Genomic DNA, 24,133 nt, shown 5'->3' with positions numbered 1-24,133 from the left:
GTACAGTGCTCTGCACATGCTAAGTGCTCAATAGATACCACTGATTGAATATGATTGACTTTAAATAGGGGCGGGATCATTTTTCTATAAAAAGGTTCAGCACGTTTCCCCACTCCTCAAATAACTCCAGTGGTTGTCCATCCACCTCCGCATCAAACAAAAACCCCTCACCATTGGTTTTAAAGCAATCACCTTGCCCCTTCCTACCTCACCTTGCTACTCTCCTACTACAAGTCGGCCCACACATTTCAGTCCTCTAATGCTAACCTTCTTACTCTGCCTTGATCTCATCTAGCTCACTGCCGACCCCTCACCCACATCCCGTCTCTGGCCCGGAACGTCCTCGCCCTCAAAAAGACAGATAATCACTCTCCCCACCTTCAAAGCCCTGTTGAAGGCACATCGCCTCCAAAAGGTCTTCCCTAAGCCCCCTCTCCTCCCACTCCCTTCTGCGTGACCCCGACTTGCTTCCTTTGTTCTTCCCCCGACCCATCCCCACGGCACTTATGTACAAATCTGTAATTTATTTATATTAACGTCTGTCTCCCCTCCTTCTAGACTGTAAGCTCGATGTGGGTAGGGAATGTGTCTGTCTATTGTTATATTGCACTCTTTCGAGCGCTTAGTACAGCGCTCTGCACCCCGTAAGCGTTTAATAAATACAACCGAATGAATGAGGATTTAGGAGAGTAGCCAGGGTTCCCATATGGTAGCAGGGTTCCCAAATCATCAGAAACAGGAGGAAGCATCCAAGCCTTAACCAGGGTATGCCAGAAAGAAGGGCTGGATATGCTACCCCGTGGCAAGAATTCCAAGGATTGTTGATGCTCGATCTAGCATCCTGACTCCAGGGAGCGCATCGAACTTTACAAATAGCTTGGTAATGTTCACACAATCCCTGGGTATTCTTCTTCCAGTTTTATACAGGGTAAAACTAATTTTACACAGTGTTCTATCCGTGGACATTCAGCAAACAGTGGTGACATTGAGGAGAGAAACCAGAAGACTGCCTTACTTCAGAATTGACCTCATCACCGTTGGACCCGAGAGACGAGATGCCAGGTGCCCGTACGTTGCCCGCCCTATGGACAGGTAGTTGTCTATGCTTACCTCTTGAAGAGGTCCTTCAGGTGCTTCTCCTTGACATGCATAGTGATGTTTCCTACCCATAGGGAGGCACAGAGGGTCCTACAGGAGGAAGGGTACATGGTTTTTTTGCACATGGGCCTACACCTTCACATTTTCCAATAGCTGAGCAGGTCAAGATATTTTTCCACAAGAATATCCAAAAGTTCCCCCAAATTCTTCTAGATGGAACCCTGACTGCTTATCTCCCATCCCCAGAGCCGCACTCCCTTAGCAGCCGTGGCTCCGTTTTGACTCTTCTGCTACAGGATCCCCTCCCTTCCCGGCCCGGCCCAGCCTATCAGAATAATCCCAAATGTTCACCTACTTGGGCTGATCCGTCAAGCAAACCACTGCCTCTTCCAGGCAGGAGCTGGAGTTCCTCTCGAGCACTGCTCCGGGAGCAGGTTGCAGGGGAAACACAACATAGATTGACTTGAAAACCTTACCAGGCAGCAAGAAAGGAAAAGGGCTGGGGGAAATATGCAGGAGAAAGCTCTGGGATGGTGGGGTGAGAGGGGAGAGGGGGCATAAATCCCTCCCTTCCACCAGTGAGCTGGTACATCAATCTCAAATAATCAGTGCTTAGGTAATTAATGCCTCCAAACCTATGGTCACTAATGACATTTCTTGGTATCATCACCTCGCCCGGCAGTTAAGAGGGTACACTCTGGGCAGAGTTTCTACATCCCGTGGTCGAAACGACGTCCAGTGGGAAATACCTCGCGGGAACTGAGAGGCCATTTCTCGGCCAGCTACACTCTCTCAGTCAGTACTTACTTGGAGGGAAGACTGAGTTTTGGGGAGCTCACCTAACCCTTGGGAGAAAGTCCATTACCCCTCTGAGCGGTGATTTGAGTGATCTGACGACATGTTGGTTTGACTGTGACTAAATCCAGTTGTGCGACACTTGCTGCAGTCTACGAGTTTCAAAATCAAACTCACTAGTTTGATAAGTAAGAGAAGCAGCGTGGCTCAGTGGAAAAGAGCCCGGGCTTGGGAGTCAGAGGTCATGGGTTCGAATCCCGGCTCTGCCCCTTGTCAGCTGTGTGACTGTGGGCCAAGTCACTTCACTTTTCTGTGCCTCAGTTCCCTCATCGGCAAAATGGGGATGAAGACTGTGAGCCTCACGTGGGACACCCTGATGACCCTGTACCACCCCCAGCGCTTAGAACAGTGCTCTGCACGTAGTAAGCGCTTACCAAATACTAACATTATTATAAGGGTTCTTATTGATGGAAGTGGGAACTGAGGTTTTCCACCAAGTTTTGCCTTCACAGTACTGTCTGCTTGTTTGATGGGAGACCCCTTTCCCATCCGGTTGGCAGAAGTTAACAAGGTGAATTCCTGTTGATGGGATGGAGAAATGACCAGAGTTTCCATCAACGGGAAAACCATTTTTTCACAAAGTGAAGAGCCACTGATGGCTTGGGGGATAAACAGAAACTCCTAAAAATATACATTTCCATCCCATTAATGAGAAATTAAATTTGTAATTTTAGTGTCTGTTATATAATAATTACGTTATTTGTTAACCGCTTTACTATGTGCCAGGCACCGTACTAAGTTCTGGGGTGGATACAAGCAAATCGGGTTGGACCTAGTCCCCGACCCGCATAGGATTCAGAGTCTTAATTCCCATTTTATAGATGAGGTAACTGAGGCACAGAGAAGTGAAGTTACTTACCCGAGGCCACAGAGCAGACAAGTGTCGGAGTCGGAAATTAGAACCCATGACCTTCTGACTCCCAGGCCCATGCTCTAGCCACTACTTTCCCAAGCCCTTAATACGGTGCTCTGCACACAGTAAGTGCTCAATAAATAATAATAATGATGGTATTTGTTAAGTGCTTACTATGTGCAAAGCATTATTCTAAGTGCTGGGGAGGATACAAGGTGATCAGGTTGTCCCACGTGGGGCTCACAGTCTTAATCCCCATTTTCCAGATGAGGTAACTGAAGCACAGAGAAGTTAAGTGACTTGCCCAAAGTCACACAGCTGACAAGTATAATTGACCGACCGACTAAAGAATTTTTGCCTGTCCATTCCATTCGACTGCAAGCTCCTGGGTGGGAAGGATCATGTGCCTTGCTACTGGAGAAAACTCTTCTAGGCACTTAGCACAGTGCTTCACACTCAAGATAATAAATACCACTGATAATAATAATGAAAAGGATCCCTAAGTTAAAACTTTGGTCGAATGGCATTCCAATTCACAACTACAGTGCTGGTACATAGTAAGTGCTTAACAAATACTATTAACCATCCCCCACCCAAAACTACAGGAGTTCATACCATTGATAGGAGAAGAAGAACATCTTTATCACTATTCTACCGACAGAAGCTTTACTAAAAGACGAGTCCCGTGATGATGGGAACTCCAGCTTTTTCTTTCCCTTTCTAGCAACAGGAGTTCATTCCATTAAACAAATGAGTCACTCACTGATGGATGGCCCAAATGATACCATGAAAAAAAATTTCTGGCCCCAGACTTCAATCAGCGGGGAGAACTGGGAAAGGGAATTGGGATTAGTTAATGTGATGATTCCACTCCAGCACTCCGGACCAGTGACCATTAGACATAAGGATGTTTGATGATTTGAATTAGGTGTTTGATTTTCAATCCTTTCTATCCTTCTAACTGAGCCACGAAAATGTTTGATTCCAGTTCTTTAGGAACCTAAAGTCTGGTTACCTTGGGCAGCAATGGGGGCCTGCAAGACTGCCGGGACTGTTTCAAATTCCTCCAGCAGGCTGACACTTTGCACTTGAGTAAAACCAGCTTCCTGTAATAGAAAGAAGTAGGTTATCAATTGAGGTAAGGTTTATCCTGATAGTTGGGTACAATCTGGGGTTCTTTAAAGGGCTCTTTTCAGAGCCGTAACCGAATACCACGCTTGCCATGCCATCAGCACAAAAGTCCACCCTCTCCTCTCTTGCTAAAAAGGGGTGAAAGAATGTTTACTTGAGGTAGGGGGGAATGCATGCACCCAAAATGATGGGGGGAGGATACGAATGGCCTCTCTCGGCAGCACCCCTCCTCCCTTCCACTGGAAATGTCATTCGGCTAAGTAATAATATCAGATGTTTGGGAAGGAATGGGCGCAAGACGCTATTCGCGTCACTATCCCCTCGCACCAATGAGTATGGTGATTGCTTGAGAGAGAGCGGAGAAGGGAAGGAGGAGGGAGCAAAGGATGGAAGGGGAGGGAGGGAAGTGGGCAGAAAGGCAGAGATGTAGTAGAGCCTGTCCCTTCTCACTTGCCGGCGGCCCAGCTCCTCGCACTGGGATGGGAGGCTGCTGTTAGTGCTGCTGCTGGGGACCGCTCATAGGAAGGCCTCCCCGGTCCCCACTCTCCCCACGGGAAAGCAGGCCCTAGCAAGGAGTTGAGCGGTTGGCAGAGGTGGGCAAAGGGCAGGTTCAACTACGTATCTCTTTCCTCCATTGCCCCGCCGAGGCAGCTGAGCTTTCAGAGGCTGCAGTCAATCACGCGGCAGGATGCAAGTGGAACAGAGGGGGTGAGCTTGACATGCCTGGAACATAGTTTCTGAAGATGAAAAACTGGGGGAAAAGAGGAGGAAGGTGTGGAGGAATGATTTCTGAACCAGAACACACCTCAGTTGCTTCTACCTGCCCTCAGTTAACTAATCGGAAGAGAGAGAAAGAAACAAAGCGGGTTGGTCAAGCTGGAAACACACGTACTTACCCCCATCGTACATATCTGTTCTCTTCAACCTGCTCTCTCGGCTCCCGACTCTCCTGCCTCCATCCCCTTGTATCCCTCCCTAAGGGCAACGAGCCACAGTCCTCCCCAATAATCAAAGCCCACCTTAAATCCCTCCTTTTCCTGCCCGCCTTTCCCAAAGAATTCCCAGCAACTCAAGTCATAAAATCATCAGCCAGCCACCTATCCCTATCCTCAAAGGAGCTTACAGTCTAGTGGGAGAGCGCTTATGTATAGATATCTATTCAATTATTTATTTTCATTACTCTGTCAATATTTTTATGTCTGTCTGTCCCATTAGAGTGCAAATTTCTTGAGGCAGGGATTATGTCGCTTGCTTGTTTGATACTTTCCAAGCATTGTACTGAGCACCGTACTGTGCTAAATGCAGATTGCTATGACTCCTGGTAGACAACTACAGGATACATTACCATCTTGTCCCTTCGTGGATGAAGTGAAAATGGCTTTAGTAAGAGGGGAGGTGGGCATCTAGCCTGGGGCCTTACATATTCTAGTGAGGGCTTTGGCGATGACGGAGGCGCTGAGAACGTGGAGGCTCATACCATCAGGCTCAGAACTCGGCAGGTCAAGATCTCCTTCACAGCCTCATGACAACCTTCGTCGAATCGCAGCACCATCTCAAAGGCAGCCTCTGCATCAGAATGCTTCTACACAAGGAGAGAAGACAGAAAGATGCCTGCAGCATTGAAGACGTTGGGCTTCTTCCATTCTGTCAAGCATCTGTTACGTCAGAGAATGTGCGAAAGTCAGTCGGTCATTCGTATTTATTGAGCCGGTTACTGTGCGTGGAGCACTGTACTAAGATTGGGAGGCAAGGAAACAACAATAAACAGACACATTCCCTGCCCACCAGAAAAGCGGCATGGACTAGTGGATAGAGCACGGGCCTGGGAGTGAGAAGGTCACGGGGAATAATCTTGGCTCCACCACTAGTCTTCTGCGTGACCTTGAACAGGTCACTTCACCTCTCTGTGCCTCAGTTACCTCATCTGTATAATGGGGATTACCTCATCTGTAAAATGGGATTGAGACTGTGAATTCCCCTTGGGACAGGGACTGTGTCCAACCCGATTTGCTTGTATCCACCCCAGCGCTTAGTACAGTCCCTGGGACACAGTAAGAGCTTAACAAATACCATGCTTATTATTATTATTATTATGAGCTTACAGGGGGAGACAGACATTACTATAAATAAGTTACAGAGAGGCACATAAGTGCTGAGAGGAAGTATTTGAGACCAAAGAGTTTCAAAGGAGGCAGGGTCAGGGAACTCCTTCAATAAGCAAACTTAGTTAAAACTATATTTTACCTCACAATGTACCCCCTGTGCCAGACCAGGACTCCCTCCATTAACTCTACTTGTACTGCCAGGCTCACCTCTTTTATCCCAGCTCTCCTCATCTAACCCCTGTTCAATCCTATTTCTAGATTTCCATCTTTAGTCTTCTAAGCAGAAAATGCAAAGTAGTTCTGGGCATTACTCAATGTTCCTGATGATTACCCAGCAAAAATATGAAATTAAGCAATAAAAAATGAAAGGTCCAGACTCCATCGCCTCTCTAGAGTGATTCATTTTTGCTCGCTTTAGGTCAAATTTCAGCTAGTTTGGAGTATTAGAAAGCCTGAACTGAATTTTAATGTCTGTCTGTCACCGGGGTATATTCGGCCAGGGCTGTCGGTCCGGTGAAGAGAACACGGCTCTGGGAATCAGGAGACCCGGGGTTTCTACGGGGCTACGTTATCTGTAATCAAAGTTTCTGACCGAAGAACCAAGAGATGGACAAGCCCGGGATGACTGAAAAACAGCTGGCTGACAGGCGAGGTGAAGATGGAAGTGGTTTCCAAGGCAACCACCTGCTGGGTCATGGTACTACGGCACAGCATCGTTGGTTATCCACGGGTACTGCACGTAAAAAACCCCTCCTTGTGCTCTTTGCAACGGGCTGCTCCCGGGCCCGCCTCCACGGGAACTGTGCTCCGTGCCCCAGAGAGGACATGACTGGCAGGGATAAGAGAGCGGGTGGTGCTGTGCAAACCACTATCACTTCAGTCAACTCCTCCGCATAGTTTCTCGGTCACGAAATCTTAGGACTGAGACTTGTTCATTCAATAGCATTTATTGAGCGCTCACTAGTGCAGAGCACTGTACTAAGCGCTTGGAATGTACAATTCGGCAACAGATAGAGACGATTCCTGCCCAACAACGGGCTCACAGTCCCATTGTTACCAATGGGAGACCCCATCAATAAGTCAATATTGTTCTACGTTACACTGGGGATCACTGGTAACATCAATCAGGCTCAAAGTAGATTAGGATAGAGGCTGGGAAAGGATAACAATAACAATTCAACGATTACTTATACTACTAGTACTCATAATCTCATTTCAGCCATACAATATCCCTCTGAGGTAGGTGTTATTATCCCCATTTTACTGATGAGAAACTGAGGCCCAGAGAGGTTAAGTAAATTACCTAAGGCTATATAGCAGACCGGAGATAGAACTGAGACTACAAACAGGTTTTCTGGCTCTCAAGCCCACTTTTTTCCACTAGGCCAACCTGCCACTTAGCTCAGGCGGCCTCCCTGAAGGAATAATGAATGAATGGCCCTTCCTCTAATAATCAGAGCAGGGTGTGAAGACGAAACGTGGCTTAGTGGATAAGAGCAAAGGACCTGGGTCCTAATTCCGGCTCCGCCACTTGTCTGTTGTGTAGCCTTGGGCAAGACGCTTCTGGGCGTCAGTTACCGCATCTGTAAAATGGGGATTAAGACCGTGAGCCCCACATGGCTGTGTTCAATCTTTCATTCATTCATTCTTTCAGTCATGTTTATTGAGCACTTACTGTGGGCACAGCACTGTACTAAGTGCTTGTGAGACTACAATATAACAATAAGCAGACACATTTTCTGATTAGCTTATATCTACCTCAGAGTTTAGAAAAGTGCCTGGCACATAGTAAGCGCTTAATGCCATTAAAAAAAAACATACATGCACAAGAAACTTTCTTTGCAATTCAGTGAGCGCCCAAGGTGTGGTTTGCTTGCCTTCTTTCAATCAACCAATGGTATTTATTGAGCACTTTTTGCGGGCAGAGCACGGTCCTTCCCCTGGTGGAGTTCTTGCTGGCAGTTTAGCTGCCCAGCTGAAAAGAAGATCTGAGCTGGAAAATGCTAGGCAGTTCTTACCTTACTGCCCAGCAAGGCTTTGCCTTTGCGGAAATACCCCTTCGGCCAATCTACTGACAGCTGGATGGAGGTTTCTGCATCCAACAGGGCCTCTTCATACTTCTTCAGCTGCTCATAGCAATAAGAGCGGTTACCGAAATACCTATCAGCAGAGGAAAGAAAGAAGGGGAGCTATTTATCTTCTATTGCTAGGTGGGGCGAGATGAACAAGTGACAACAAACGACTCAACTCCACCACTTCTTCCTCAACAGCGCAAGATGCAGGAAGCACATCTGCTCACAAGTTTGTGTTTCTGAACCACCAGGTATCGAGGGAGGGCAGCCGAAGCTGACTAAATGTCTAAAGGAAGGGGCAGAAGGCAAGCAGCAGGCAAGATGTGACTGGATATATAACATTCCGCTTCTGCACTCGGGCAGTGCAGGTAAATGGAGGCTCCCGGTTACACATTTAACTCTTCGGGGGGGAGGGGAGGGGCTGAAGAGGGCAGATGCTAAATGTCCCATCTGAGACCATTTCTAATCTCGTCCTTAACCACTGGCTGAAAGGCTGGATCGCCAGTCCTCCCCTCCCTCGTTTTGTGTTCAGCTCACCGTTCCCAACAAACCAGACAAATTACACGGCTCAGGAAGGTAGACCATTACCTGTAGTCTTTGGGGTCTAACTGGATGGCCTCACTAAACATTTCAACAGCCTGGGAGAAATTTCCCCTTTTCACCAAGTCAATTCCTTTCTCTGTGAATAAAACAAAACAAAACGGAAAAAAAAAAGGCCCACACTCTGTGGTGTAAAGTCTGCTCTAGGCCTACGGGGGTTGCGGGGAGGGGGTGCGTGCTATGGCCACCTCTGCCGAGCTCCCTAGGTAGAAGATGAGGTGATCCTGCCCGCAGCAGCCTGGACAGATGAATTTAGACATCGCTGTCATTTTACCATAATTCACGGCTGGAGTGCAGCGTGAAGATCAGGACAGCGACTACTTCATTCCAACGGGACGAATGGTAGAGCAGCAAGAAGGGCAATGCAATTTACTGGGAACCTTAACGACCGGGCAATGGGCAATAAACCAGAAAATGACTGGAGAAAAATCAGCGGAACCTAAACCAAATTAAATACGGGAGTGGTGAACCAAATGACCGCACCGAAGGAGGGGTGGGAGAGATACGACTGGGTGGTGGAGACAGAAGGTCATCTGCCTTTTACTGCTGGGCTTCTGGTTGTGAACCAACTCAGGGCAGTGGGGCCTGAGAGTCTCTGCTGTTTGATGGCTGACAGACCGTCAATCTTAGTTCTGACAGAGAACTGTTGTTACACAAGGCATCACTGGAGGGATTTCAGTCGCGGGGTTAAGACCGGAATGGAGTAATCTCCCTTTCTACAACCGGGAGCCGACGAGATTGACGTGAACCTTAAAAGATCACTTACCGGCCAGCTGTCTGCTTCTCTGCACGGCGAGAGTCGGGCCATCATCCTACGAACAGCAAATGCCAGTGAATACTTTGATAGCAACAGGAGAGTTGCAGGAGCTGGACTGAAAATCAAGCAATACAATTCATCGAGTACCTACTGTGGGCAGCGCCCTGTGCCGAGCGCTTGGGAGAGTACAAAAGAGTTAGAAGACAAGATCCTTTGCCCTGTAAAAGGAGTTTACAGTCTAGCGGAGGGGTAGGGAATAAACAAATAAATTACATACAGGGAGTTTAACAGAATATATAAGTGCTTTGTGGGTGGTGGTAATTTTAGAGTTTAGGTAGCTCAGAAGGACTTAAGTGGCAGCTGGAGGACACAAAGTGGGGAAATTTGAGATTACTTGGGGAAGGCCTCTGGGAGATGTGATTTCAGAAGGGTTTTGAAGACGGGGAGAGCAGTGGTCTGTCAGATAAGATGAGGGAAGGAATTCTAGGCTGGAGGGAAGACATGAGGTCAGCGGCTGAAGAGATGAGAACCAGTCACGGTGAGCTGATTAGACTGAGGAATGAAGAAAGAGCCCGGAAGAAGAGAATGGGGAAGAGGGAGAAAGCTGAGTGCTTTAAAGCCACTGGCCAGGAACTCCCCTTGAGGAGTTTGGAGTTTAACATCCTCAACCTGTGCTTATTAATAGATTTATTAAAGATTAAGGAAACTTCTGAAGCTCGAGGCACACATATGAGTGATGATTTCATGGTTCACACTGAGAAAAACTTGGCATTTTGAAGAGGGAACCAAATACGTTAAGTAGGGGCATTTCCATTTGGCAGCATTTACCTTGGCACCTTCAGATCAACTCTTTAAACAGATCAGACTTTTGGATAGGGAAGAGCATTTTACTATTGTTCTGAACATTTGGAGGGGCCAAGGAGTTGCAGATCCAGATGGGGAAGGAAAAGAAAATCGACCACCACACATGTACCACCGTCCCCCGCCCCCAGACACACATACACGGTTCTATAGCTACCTATCCACAATTGGGTTTGGTAATTTTAGAAAGACAGCCAGATGGCAAGACCCTGGATGTCCGATGCCAGTCGCTGCAGGTTTTTCAGAGACTGAGTTACCTCCTGTGCCTTGTGTTCACTGTCCTTGTTCTCCCTGCTCTTCTTCTCCTGTTTGGGTCTATATCGAGACTTAATGTGACTGGCGGCATTGGCTACAAAAGCACTGTTGACATCCCACTCTGGTTCCTGCCACCAGCGAGAAGAGAGAGGAGAGAAGTTAAGAATCCGGTATTCCTACTCTTGAACGTTAACCTGACAGGGCCAGGAGTTCAAACACATTCACAAGCCGGCTGAATTGGTCCCTGCCTACATACATCTCATCAGCCCCACCTGCCAATTGTTACTCCTATCTGGGCCCCTCCTTACTGCCCATTTCTGCCCCTCACCAAATTCCCTCAGATTGCACTCGCAAGCAGACATACCCCTAAAACCCATTTATAAAAAGCAATAGAAAGGAAAAACTGATAATTGGATTAGTGTTATGGTCGCTGTCTGGGAAGCTGCTAATTCAGATCCACTCCCAAGGTAATACGCAAGCGTCTACATTAAGCTTGGGACCGTTTTTGCCCCCGTGGCATTAGGCTCCCAGGAGCTTGAGTTGCGGAGGAAACGGTGTCGGACAAAGAGCCTTCCCATCCAACCTTCCTCGCCCTGAACGTGCCAACGTCCTTCAGGAAAGCTAACAGGGCAAATAGCTATAAATGCCTCCTGACAAATTCACAGGAACCAAGAGGCACTGGTGGGCGTACTGTGGAAAGGTGTTGGAACGAACTGGATGGAGACGAAACCACAGGGAATGAGTGGATAGGCCCCTGTACGAGAGATTCTGTTTCACAGTCTGTAATAATGAGTCTCCCTTATACCACCCAAGTCTCTGGCTGGGAAACAATTCAGATTGGGGGGGGAGGGGGGGGGGCGGGGCAAGCAGCAACTTCATTACTGTACCTGTTCACTGTCCTCATGACCTTTTCTCCCCAGCTTCCTTCGTTCTCTTTGTCTCTGAAAGTCCAAAGGGGACAAGAATCACATTTTGCAAATATTTCAGGTTAGAGCTTTGGTTGAGCATCAGTACCGCCATCGACAATATCTACTGAGCACCCGCTGTGTGCTAAGCACTATACTAGGTACTAGGGGAACACAGACAATAAGTCAAAGATGCAATCCCTGTCCTCAAGGAGCACACGATCTAATGGGACAACAACCTAGGCAAATTACTTTTCTCCTCCAAGATACTGTTCTGAGGCTTAACGGTTAAGCCTTTACAGGAACCAAAAAGTTATGATTCCTGAAACCTTCCTGACGGCTTCAAATGATTTCCTCTGAAGTCTCATAAAAATCTCAGTAGGTACTCCTTTTAATCTATCAATCAATCATATTTACTGAGTGCTTACTCTGTTCAAGGCACAGTATTAAACTCCAGGGAGAGTACAACATAACAGACTTAGTAGATACGTTCCCTGCTTATAAGGAGTTTACAGCCAAGAGAGGGAGACAGACAATAAAATAAATAACGTGGAACTGAGGGTGGGGTGAATGTAGGGTACAAATCCAAATTCATAGGTGATACAGAAGGGAGAGAGAATAGGGGAAGTGAGAGCTTGGTTGGGAAAGGCCTTTTGGGGGAAATGTGATTTTAATAAGGCTTTGAAGGTGGGCAGAGTGACCATCTGCCCGAAATGAAGGGGGAGAAGTTCCAGGCCAGAAGCAGGGTGAAGGAAAGGGGTCTGCGGCGAAAAAGACAAGATCGAGGCACAGTGAGTAGGTTGGTGTGAGAAGAGCGGCAGTGACGGGCTGGGTTGTGGTAGAAAATCAGCAAGTTAAGATAGGAGAGGTCAAGGTGACTGAGTGCTTTAAAGCCAATGGTAAGGAGTTTCTGTTTGCTGCAAAGGTGGATGGGCAACCACTGGAGGTTCTTGAGAAGTGGGGAAACAGATTGAACTTTTTTTAGGAAAAAAACAAACCCATCAACAGATGAGTGAAGTATGGACTAGAATGGGGAGAGACAAGGCAGAAAGGCTAGCAAGGAGGCTGATGCGGTAGTCAAGGCAGGATAGGATAAGTGCTTGGACCTAGGTGGCAGCACATTGGGTGGACAAAAAGGGTGGATTTTAACAATGTTGTGAAGAAGGTAGAACCGACAGGATTTGGTGACAAACTGAATACGGGGGTTGAGTGAGAGAGATGAGTAGAAGAGAACACCGAGGTTACGGGCTTGTGAGATAGGGAGGATGGTGGTACTGTCCTCAGTGATGGCAAAGGGAGGTGGAGGATAGGGTTTGGGTGGGAAGATGAGGAGCTCTGTTTTGGATATGTTATGTTTGAGGTGTTGGCAGGACATCCAAATAGAAATGTCCTGAAGGCAGGAGAAAATATAGATTTGGAAATCAATCTGCATGGACATGGTAGTTGAAGCCTGGAAATGAGTTCTTCAATGGAGTGGAGAGCTTTAAAATAATTACTTCTGGGGTAACTGAAATGAAGTCAAAAGAAAGTCCAAAACAAAGAACGAATGGTAACACAAATCTGCTAACAATAGTTCTGAGTGAGTTAGGAGTCGGGTGAATATGGCCCATTTTATACTTGTCATTTCAAGTTGTAAAGAGGTTCCACTGATCAGGCATCGAAAGTGTCTTAAGGAGACAAGGTCAAATTACTTCAAGGAGGATACTGTCTTTGCAAAATATTTAATGCACTATGAATTGACCTGTTTTACAGATTCTATCCAAGGGCTACAAATTATTCCTTGTACCTAAGCTATGGTTTTAAAAGATAAGTGACCATATACTAAATTAAATAATCCCCAGGCATTTATTTCAACATTCTTCTCCGAATACCAGCTTGCCAAATAAGGCACCCACATGCAGTTTGAATCACGGAAATAAACAACGGTGTGGGTATTTAAATGCACATCCCTTCTGCACATGGGTGTCTAGAAAACCACACTGAGAGGGCACTTGAATCAATAAAGAAAATGAGAGACTGCACCTATCCAGGGAGCTATATTTGCTTACTCACATTTTATTTTCTTCGAATAGCTATTTTCAGACTTGGCAAAACCAACATTCCTATTCGGCTACGTATTTACAATGTTTAAAAGTGAAATGAGTTATCCAAAAGCAAAAAGAAAGGAACTTGAAAATAGTCATGGGGGGGGGGGGAAGCGGCTCACTACCACACACAAAAAACTGGGAAAATCAAACACACACTTTCTCCCAGGCCTCTCCACCTTGGTCCAAATTTCGCACTGGATTGGAAACCAGGAGCAAGGGTGCACTCATGGTAGGTGGCTTCCTAGAGACGTCGGAATGGATCCATTTCCTTCATACCCCCTGCGATCTTTCAGTAAATCAGCCAGGGATTAGGCTAGGATTGGACTTCAGCTGACAGGGTGAGGGGGAAACCCCAGTGTTGCCCGGCCCAACAGATGGTGCTTGTTTCTCCAGGGCATGGCCAAATGGCGAGTGACAACATTCCGATAATCGAAACTCTAAACCCAAAAGGAAACTCCTAAACACCTGGCACATCACACCAAAGTACCTCTAGGATGGCGATCGATCTTAAAGGAACAGTTCCCTAGAATCAAAACAACTTATCCCCGAACACACTTGCTAGTTCTTAAATCGATTCTGCTCACCTCAGACAGAGTAAGGGCTCCCCAGGTGAAACAGATTCATTCATTCCTTCATTCAATAGTATTTATTGAGCGCTTACTATGTGCAGAACACTGTACTAAGCGCTGGGAATGTACAAATCAGTAACAGATAGAGACAGTCCCTGCCCTTTGAGGGGCTTACAGTCTAATCGGGGGAGACAGACAGACAAGAACAATAGCAATAAATAGAATCAAGGGGATGAACATCTCATTAAAACAATAGCAGTAAACAGAATCAAGGGGATGTACATCTCATTAACAAAATAAATAGGGTAATAAAAATATATACAAATGAGTGGACGAGCACAGTGCTGAGGGGAGGGGAAGGAAGAGGGGGAGGAGCAGAGGGAAAGCGGGGGAAGGGGGTTTAGCTGAGGGGAGGTGTGGGGGGCAGAGAGGCAGCAGAGGGAGCAGAGGGAAAGGGGGGAAGCTCAGACTGGGAAGGCCTCCTGGAGGAGGTGAGCTCTCAGTAGGGCTTTGAAAAGGGGAAGAGAATTAGTTTGGCGGAGGTGAGGAGGGAGGGCATTCCAGGACCACAGGAGGATGTGGCCCAGGGGTCGACGGTGGGATAGACAAGAACAGGGGACGGTGAGGAAGTGGGCGGCAGAGGAGCGGAGCGTGCTTATTGCCATTGTTCTTGTCTGTCCGTCTCCCCCGATTAGACCGTAAGCCCGTCAAACGGCAGGGACTGTCTCTATCTGTTGCCGACTTGTTCATTCCAAGTGCTTAGTACAGTGCTCTGCACATAGTAAGCGCTCAATAAATACTATTGAATGAATGAATGAATGAATGAATGAATGAATGAATGGGTGGGCAGTAGAAAGAGAGAAGGGAGGAGAGGTAGGAGGGGGGCAAGGTGATGGAGAGCCTCAAAGCCTAGGGTGAGAAGTTTTTGTTTCGTGCGAAGGTTGATAGGCAACCACTGGAGGTTTTTAAGAAGAGGAGTGACAGGCCCAGAGCGTTTCTGCAGGAAGATGAGCCGGGCAGAGGAGTGAGGAATAGACCGGAGCGGGGAGAGACAGGAGGAAGGGAGATCAGAGAGAAGGCTGACACAATAATCCAGCCAGGATATTACGAGAGCCTGTAACAGTAAGGTAGCCATTTGGGTGGAGAGGAAAGGGCGGATCTTGGCGATATTATAAAGGTGAGATCGGCAGGTTCTGGTGACGGATCGGATGTCTGGGGTGAACGAGAGAGCCGAGTCAAAGATGACTCCGAGGTTGCGGGCCTAAGAGACGGGAAGGATGGTCGTACCATCCACAGTGGGAAGTCAGGAAGAGGACAGGGCTTGGGAGGGAAGATGAGGAGCTCAGTTTTGGACATGTTGAGTTTTAGGTGGCAGGCAGACATCCAGGTGGAGATGTCTTGGAGGCAGGAGGAGATACGAGCCTGAAGGGAGGGGGAGAGGACAGGGACCGAGATGTAGATCTGTGTGTCATCTGCATAGAGATGATAGTTGAAGCCGTGAGAGCGAATGAGTTCACTGAGGGAGTGAGTGCATATGGAGCACCATCACCTAGCTCTCTGCAAAGTTCCTCAATAGTTCCTCTTTCTACCTTGATAACATCAACAAATCCTGGCCAGAATGCCAAAATGAAGCAGAATGCAACGTTTCCTTTTCTCCTTAAGTGTAGCTCTAAATTGCTATGGCAGTATATCGCTTCTGGCAAAAGTGGTGCAAGGATGAGGCCAGAAAACAGAGATGAATGCTTCAATCCCAAACTCTCTTCTTTTTACAAAATTAGGTAAAGGGGATAGACATGGAGTAAAAAAATCATAAATATTTCAGGAAGAGGAGAAAAAAACCCCACTCCACGGTCCTATAGAGTTTACAAAGGGAAATCAGGTTAAAAATTGACTTTACTTTGAGAGACAAGGTGGAGTGGATAAGGAATTTAAGGTGTGTTTTCCACCTTGCCATATTAATTTAGGAGCCAATGAAAAGGCTTCTTAATACTCATGTGAAGGACAAACCAGCTCTGAATCCAGCACAGCAACTAAGAATCTTTATTGGTAGAAGGGTTTTTTAATCACTTTTTAAATATATTCATATTGTTTTCATCATTAAGCATTAATACACATGTGCTTTTTTTATGGAGTTTTGACAGCAACTAGGCTCTTCGTTTTATAAAATACCATATCCAATTCCTGAGCCCCAAAACACCGAGTTACAGAAAAACCTAATTACCTCAACCAGTGACAAACACCATCTTGAAAGAGGATTCACTCCCAAGAATGGGGTTGAGCTGCAGTGAGGGAGGGTTACGAGACTAAAGTTCGCTACTTTACAGAAAAGGATATCGAGTGATACTGGTATTCCCTCAGTGTCTTTTTCCCCAGGAAACAATGTTTTAATGCTCCATTACAGCAACTTTACAGAAGGCAGGAGATGATTTGCTAATTATGTATTTATGAAGTGGGTACTAAGCGTTAAGCCCTGTGCAAAGCAGTGGGCTAGATACAAGATAATCACGGACACTATACTGCTATAATCTTCCTGTTTACCACTATTAATTGGTTCCACGAAATAGTGTTAACTGAAAGAGTGGTAAACTATGTCATTTCCCATTAAAAAAGGACATGTGTATTCATGCTTAATGATGGAAACAATATGAATATATTTAAAAAGTGATTAAAAAACCCAATAGTTACACAATAAGGCAAGGATTATACCAACAATATAATACTTTGAATGTAATTTTTTAAAATAGGCACATATGTAAATATTTAATTCTCTATGTGCTGTCTGTCACCTCCTATTCAGAAAATAGGTCCCTTGTGCTACCAGACTAGAGATCTGCTATTATCTATTTAGTAGCAGTAATGGCATTTATTAAAACACTTCCACAAGCTAAGTGCTGGGGAAATTACTAAGTAAACAGATTAGAAGAGGTCCCTGTCCCGGGAGGTGGCACAGTCTAAATGGGGGTAGGGGTGGGAAGGTAAATAAACACATAGCCCGAGAACAGTGGAAAACAAAATAAAAATAAATGACCAAACCAACAATCAAAGATAACAATGTAAACCTGGCCAGACACAGTTCTTGGCAGGAAGAGTCCTCACCCCTCACAGCTTCAAGGACAAAATATGCTAAACAGATCTCCCATTAACTAAGGCTGCATTGAAATTGGCTTTATTCAAGGCAGTCAAAATCTTTCCAAGACTGAGGAGAGGAAGGGAGTTGTTAAAACCTGCACAGTTTACTTTGGCTTAATCGCCGAGTGAGAGAGAGTAGGTAATACTGACATTAAAATTCAATAGTGCTATGCAGGCGAGCGCAAAAAGAGCAGTGTTAAATGAGGACCGGTGCTGAAAGTACAAAATGGATTTGGACTGGATCGTGGGACCGGGTCAAGGCTTTTGAAAGTGTCCGGCTGCTCCTATCACTCGATCAATAAATGGAATTTATTGAGCATTTACTGCGTGCAGAGCACTGTACTAAGCACCCGGGAAAGTATGAGTAGGTAGACATGTTCCCTGCCCACAACGAGCTCACAGTCTAGAGTTGAGACTAGGTATTGGGGGCAGGGGACGGGATGGGATGGTACTCCCGGACAAGCCGAGGCATTTCAGGCCACGGTGGCGAGAGACTGGCTCACTCTGCAGTGCAGAGAGGCTTCTAGGAATGCCACAGGTCTCCATGCCCGGCCGAGGCTGCTTCCCGCCATCGAAAGAGTGGGAGCACGGGCTGGCTTTCCTCCGTCCCTATTACGGAGCGCCCTTCTTGCCCTCGCTCTATCCCCAGAGCCACGGCAGCGCGCTAGGGGAGTTGACGGTGCTTCTGAGGGCCGGCGGGCTGATAGCCCTCCTGCAGTTCTGGTGGGGAAGGTCCCAGCACCACAGCACTTACGGCATATCTGCAAAGCAGCAGCCTGACACAGTGCATAGAGCACAGGCCTGGGAGGCAGAGGGTCATGGGTTCTAATCCCGGCTTTGCCACTAGTCTGCCATGTGGCAGACAGGTCAAGTGTGTGCAAGTCACTTCAGTTCTCTGTGCCTCAGTTACCTCATCTGTGAAATGGGGATCAAGACTGTGAGCCCCATATGGGACAGGGACTGTGTCCAACCTGATTTGCTTGTATCCACCCTAGTGCTTAGTACAGTGCCTGACACATCGGAAGCGCTTAACAAATACCAGAATCATTATTATCAACTCTTTGGGAAACTACAATACAACAGAGTTGGTAGACGCGGTTCCTGTCCAATTAAATGGAGGAATTGAAGAAAGGAAAAAATTAAGATGACTACAGTTTTTGTTAGGCATTTTGAGATTAGCTGGAAACAAGTCAGTATTCACTGCCAGACTGTAAACTCATGAGCAGGGAATGAGTCTGTTATATTGTTCTCTCCAAAGCGTTTAGTGCAGTGCTCTGCTCACAGGCGGCGCTCAATAAATCTGATTGATTGACTGGTGCCACATTGGGATCGAGTCCGCTCCTCGGCACACGTGCCAGTGAGGGGCCGACCAGCCTCCGTGCCACCGTGGAACTGAAAGGAAAAAGGCGTCCACTTTGAAACAATTTATGCTGGAATGGACACACCGGCAAGTATATAACTAGTGGAAAGGTCCCGTGGCTCTATCTTGCTTCCATTTTTAATGGGAGTGGCTGTACTTCAAATTTTTAGCAGAAAAGCAGATCTCCTACTACACAACTAAAACTTCCGTGTAGTGCCACTTTGGAGAGGAAGACAATGACCTCTCCACTTCTCCTAAGATTGGGCAGAGTGAGAGGAATCAATTCATCCAATCTATCTAGGGATTTTCGATTTGTTCTCTTCAAATTATAAACCCTGAGTTTTAGGTAATCTTTGGATCTCTCCTCTCCCCCAACCCAATTTTATTTGGGGTTCATTTCCCAGTCACTGTTCAGCTGCAGCTTTGGACACGTCTCAGCTAGAATAATTTTCCTGGACAGCACTTTGAACTATATATCTCAAGGGTGAGGAAACTCCTTCTCACCTTTTTCTTTGCTCGTTGCTTCTCCGCTTTCTGTTTGGCTCGTTCCTCCTTGGAAAGATGTTCTTCCAAATTAATTTCCTCTTCCTGAAAACAAGACCAGAGGTTTGTCAACACGATGAGAGAGCTGGATCAGCAAACACTATTCCAACTTATTTCCAACTAATCTCACAATCCCCACCAAAAACTGTAATAATAATAATAATGTTGGTATTTGTTAAGCGCTTACTATGTGCCAAGCACTGTTCTAAGCGCTGGGGTAGATACAAGGTAATCAGATTGTCCCACGTAGGGCTCGCAGTCTTCATCCCCATTTTACAGATGAGGGAACTGCGGTACAGAGAAGTTAAGTGACTTGCCAAAGGTCACACAGCTGACAAGCGGCGGAGCTGGGATTAGATCCCATGACCTCTGACTCACGAGCCCGGGGTTTTTCCATTGAGCCATGCTGCTTCATCTTTCATTATTTTCCTTTTTTCACTTCCACCATAATTGGGCAGGAACCATGTTTACCAACTCTGTTGTACTGTACTTTCCCAAAGGGTTAGTAGAGTGCTCTGCATACAGTAAGCATTCAATGAATACCACTGATTGATTAATGGTTACCTTCTCCGAGAAACCTACTTTAAGGTCAAAGAAAAACTCTGCAAGTCAACACAGTAGCTTTCTTTAGTATTATCACTGAAAAAAAATACTAGGTGCCAACCTTTGTAATAGACAAAATAGGTGCTGAGCAGAGCCAGTTACTCAGACACAATTTCTATCCTGAAGGAGGTTCTCCGAAGAACGCCTTACTCAACTTTGCAGGAAAAATGGGTTCCCAAGACATTCCCATATCTGTAAATACTGCTTCTGGAAAACAAGGCTATTGCAGTTGGTGACATGCACAGTGATATATTTGGGGAAGCTTCATTTTTTTCCACTGAGTAATGGAAGCAATCAATGGTTTTTATTGAGCACTTACTAAATGCTTGGAAGAGTACAACAGAAGACCCATTTCCCTGTCCTCAAAAAGCTTTCAATCTAATGAGGATGACAGACAAAAAATATTTATAAATAGTGGGAGCAGGATGTAGAACAAAAATATAGCTGGAAAATAGTGCCACTATATAATTCCAGCTCTGCCTTGTACCTGTTATGTGACCTTGGACAAATCACTTCACTTTTCTGTGCCTCGGTTCCCTCCTCTGGAAAATGGGGATTCAATACCTATTAAATACCAACATTATTATTATTCTCTCTCCTACTTAGACTGTGAGCCCCATGTGAGACCTGATGATCTCCAATGCTTATTACAGAGCTCAGCACATAGTAAAGGCTTAATAAATACCATAATTATTATAAGGATGAAATAGCTGATTAATTGAGTATACACAGGAATTACAGAGTTTAAATATTTATATACATAGGTGCTGAGGATAGAAATAAAATTTTATTATTTCTAAGCGCTAAGGTGGGGAAGTTGACTCTGATTTTTTAAAAAATTTTAAATGGTATTTGTTAACACCTACTATGTGCCATGCCCTTTACCGAGGGTAGGGTAGATACAAGCTAATCAGATTGGACACAGTCCATGTGCCACATGGGGCTCACGGTCTTTCCAGTGAGGTAACTGAGGCCCTGAGAAGTTAAGTGACTCGCCCAAAGTCACACAGCAGACAAGTGGCAGAGCTGGGATTAGAACCCATGAGCAAGACTGAGCTCCTCATCTTCCCTCCCAAACCCGGTCCTCTCCCAGACTTCTCTATCACCGTGGATGGCACGACCATCATTCCCGTCTCTCAGGCCCGCAATCTCGGTGTCATCCTTGACTCGTCTCTCTCGTTCACCCCACGCATCCTATCCGTTACCGAGACCTGCCGGTCTCACCTCTACAATATCGCCAAGATCCGCCCTTTCCTCTCCACCCAGACGGCTACCTTACTGTTACGGGCTCTCGTTATATCCCGGCTAGACTACCGTGTCAGCCTTCTCTCTGACCTCCCTTCCTCCTCTCTCGCCCCGCTCCGGTCTATTCTTCACTCCGCTGCCCGGCTCATCTTCCTGCAGAAACGATCTGGGCATGTCACTCCCCTTCTTAAACAACTCCAGTGGTTGCCTATCGACCTCCGCTCCAAACAAAAACTCCTCACTCTAGGCTTCAAGGCTCTCCATCACCTTGCCCCTTCCTACCTCTCCTCCCTTCTCTCTTTCTACCGCCCACCCCGCACGCTCCGCTCCTCTGCCGCCCACCTCCTCACCGTCCCTCGGTCTCGCCCATCCCGCCGTCGACCCCTGGGTCACGTCCTCCCGCAGTCCCGGAACGCCCTCCCTCCTCACCTCCGCCAAACTGATTCTCTTTCCCTCTTCAAAACCCTACTTAAAACTCACCTCCTCCAAGAGGCGTTCCCAGACTGAGCTCCTCTTCTCCCTCTACTCCCTCTGCCATCCCCCCTTTACCTCTCCGCAGCTTAACCCTCTTTTTCCCCTTTTCCCTCTGCTCCTCCACCTCTCCCTTCCCATCCCCACAGCACCGTCCCCATCCGCTCAACTGTACATATTTTCGTTACCCTATTTATTTTGTTAATGAATTGTACATCGCCTCGATTCTATTTAGTTGCCATCGGTTTTTACGAGATGTTCTTCCCCTCGACTCTATTTATTGCCATCGTTCTCGTCTGTCCGTCTCCCCCAATTAGACTGTAAGCCCGTCAAACGGCAGGGACCGTCTCTATCTGTTGCCGACTTGTTCATCCCAAGCGCTTAGTACAGTGCTCTGCACATAGTAAGCGCTCAATAAATACCATTGAATGAATGAATGAATGAACCCGGATTTTGAAGATTTTGACTGCCTTGAATAAAGCCAATTTCAATGCAGCCTTAGCTAATGGGAGATCTGTTTAGCATATTTTGTCCTTGAAGCTGTGAGGGGTGAGGACTCTTCCTGCTAAGAACTGTGTCTGGCCAGGTTTACACTGTTATCTTTGATTGTTGGTTTGGTCATTTATTTTTATTTTGTTTTCCACTGTTCTCGGTCCTAGGCCCATGTTCTATCCACTAGGCCATGCTGCTTCTCTACTGTGTGAATTGAGAAAAATCTCCCGGAGGAAGCGAAATTTCAAGAGGATTTTGAAGATGAGGAGAACTGAAGTCTGATTAATTTGGAGGGAGGGCGTTCCAGACTGGGAGGATTGGTGTGAGTAAGGGTTTGGAGGTGGGAGAATTAAGAGGAAGATGCAGTTAGGAAATGAGCAGCCAGTATAAGCTAGAGAATAGCAAATGAATAATGGAGTTGATCTGTAAGGTGGAAAGAGCTGATGGAAAGCCTTGAAGACAATGATAAGGACTTCCTGTTTAATGTGGAGAAAGCTGGGTATCCATTGGAGGATTTTGAGGAATAATGATGGTATTTGTTAATAATAATAATAATAATTATGATGGTATTTGTTAAGCGTTTACTATGTGCCGAGCACTGTTCTAAGCGCTGTGGTAGATACAAGTAATCAGGTTGTCCCACGTGGGGCTCAGTTTTAATCCCCAATTTACAGATGAGGTGACTGAGGCACAGAGAAGTTAAATGACTTGCTCGAAGTCACACAGTTGATAAGTGGTGGAGCCGGGATTAGAACTCACAACCTCTGACTCCCAAGCCCATGCTCTTGCCACTAAGCCACGCTGCAGAGATCAATCAATCAATGGTATTTGAGCACTTACTGTCTGCAGAGCACTGTACTAAGCCCTTGGGTGTGTACCAAATGATGCTTCAAGGTGATCCGTGCAGCACTGTATGGACTGAAGAGCGGAGTGGGTTGGAGGCAGAGAATCTACTGAGGAGCTCCCCTTCCTCACCTTCAATTCCTTCTTTCCTTCAACTAGCAGAACCTCTTGGAATGATCTAGACACAGTGTTTGAGATAAATGGTACGTTCCACTGGCATGATTACTAGAAACTAGCTATTTTGTGGTTTGACATCTAAAAGGGGGATTTAAAAAGCTACAGCGTCCTTCTATGACATCACTAAAGAGGCCGCATCTTTGAGGACCATGTAAAGGTCTAAAAAGACACTGCTGAAGAGCGATTAGTACTCGGCACACTCCGGCCATTGCTTCTAAGGCACGATCCTTAGCCAACTCCTCTCCCATTTTGACAACTGCTTATAGTGCATCCCTTTCGGAGACGTCTCCTTCCCTCGCCTCTTACTGGCTGTCAGAATCCTCCAATGCTCCGCCTTCATCCCGATCCCATCTACAGCTCTGGCGATCAGATGCTGCTTAGAAGTCAGTGCTACATTTAAAGATGGCTATGTTCCTGTCAGCACAATTTAAACATAGCAAAAAACAACTGTTCATCCTCCTTCTACAATTCTAGTACGTTCAACCTTTTCCACGAGGTGGAGGATTGGTATAATTGAGGTAGCATGTCCTAGTGGACTGTGCGTGGAACTAACAAGTAGGAAGGCATCTCCTAAGTTCAAATACCAGCTCTGCTATTAGCCTGCTGTGAGACCTTGGCCAAGTCACTTAACCTATCTACAGCTAAGTTTCCTTATCTGGAAAATATGGATAAGATAGCTACTCTTCCCACTTCTTAGATTGTAAATTCCACATGGGACAAGGACTGTGACCCATTTAATTACCTTGCAGTGCTTAGTACAATGTTTGGCACCTAGTAAGGTTTTGGCATATAATAAGTGGTTAGGATTGCTATTATTCATAGTGTAGAAAATAATCAATTGTATTTATTGAGCGCTTATTGTCTGAAGAACACTATACTAAGCGCTTAGGAGAGGACAATACGACAGAGTTGGTAGACACGTTCTCTGCCCACAACGAGATTACTATCTAGAGAGCTGTATTCATTCATTCATTCAATAGTATTTATTGAGCGCTTACTATGTGCAGAGCACTGTACTAAGCACTTGGAATGAACAAGTCGGCAACAGATAGAGACGGTCCCTGCCGTTTGACGGGCTTACGGTCTAATCGGGGGAGACGGACGGACGAGGACGATGGCAAT

General features: G+C 46.3%; 1 protein-coding gene across 2 annotated transcripts in view; it reads right to left on the bottom strand.

The window, feature by feature from the left end:
* The window catches only part of LOC103169568 (hsp70-Hsp90 organizing protein), a 63,465-nt gene that overhangs the window by 6,538 nt on the left and 32,794 nt on the right, over nt 1-24,133 (bottom strand). For both annotated transcript variants that reach the window (XM_029060129.1, XM_029060128.1), the window contains 10 exons: nt 19,142-19,225; nt 11,475-11,528; nt 10,590-10,715; nt 9,481-9,526; nt 8,703-8,793; nt 8,061-8,202; nt 5,415-5,519; nt 3,822-3,912; nt 1,454-1,517; nt 1,111-1,188 (listed from right to left, as the gene is read on the bottom strand). In XM_029060129.1, coding sequence (XP_028915962.1) covers nt 1,111-1,188; nt 1,454-1,517; nt 3,822-3,912; nt 5,415-5,519; nt 8,061-8,202; nt 8,703-8,793; nt 9,481-9,526; nt 10,590-10,715; nt 11,475-11,528; nt 19,142-19,225 — 881 coding nt within the window. The remainder of the gene's footprint in view (nt 1-1,110; nt 1,189-1,453; nt 1,518-3,821; nt 3,913-5,414; nt 5,520-8,060; nt 8,203-8,702; nt 8,794-9,480; nt 9,527-10,589; nt 10,716-11,474; nt 11,529-19,141; nt 19,226-24,133) is intronic.

This window comes from Ornithorhynchus anatinus, chromosome 3 (genome assembly GCF_004115215.2).
Source record: "Ornithorhynchus anatinus isolate Pmale09 chromosome 3, mOrnAna1.pri.v4, whole genome shotgun sequence".
NCBI classification, from domain to species: domain Eukaryota; kingdom Metazoa; phylum Chordata; class Mammalia; order Monotremata; family Ornithorhynchidae; genus Ornithorhynchus; species Ornithorhynchus anatinus.
The sequence above is the reverse complement of the archived record's forward strand: the minus strand, read 5'-3'. Positions and strand labels throughout refer to the sequence as shown.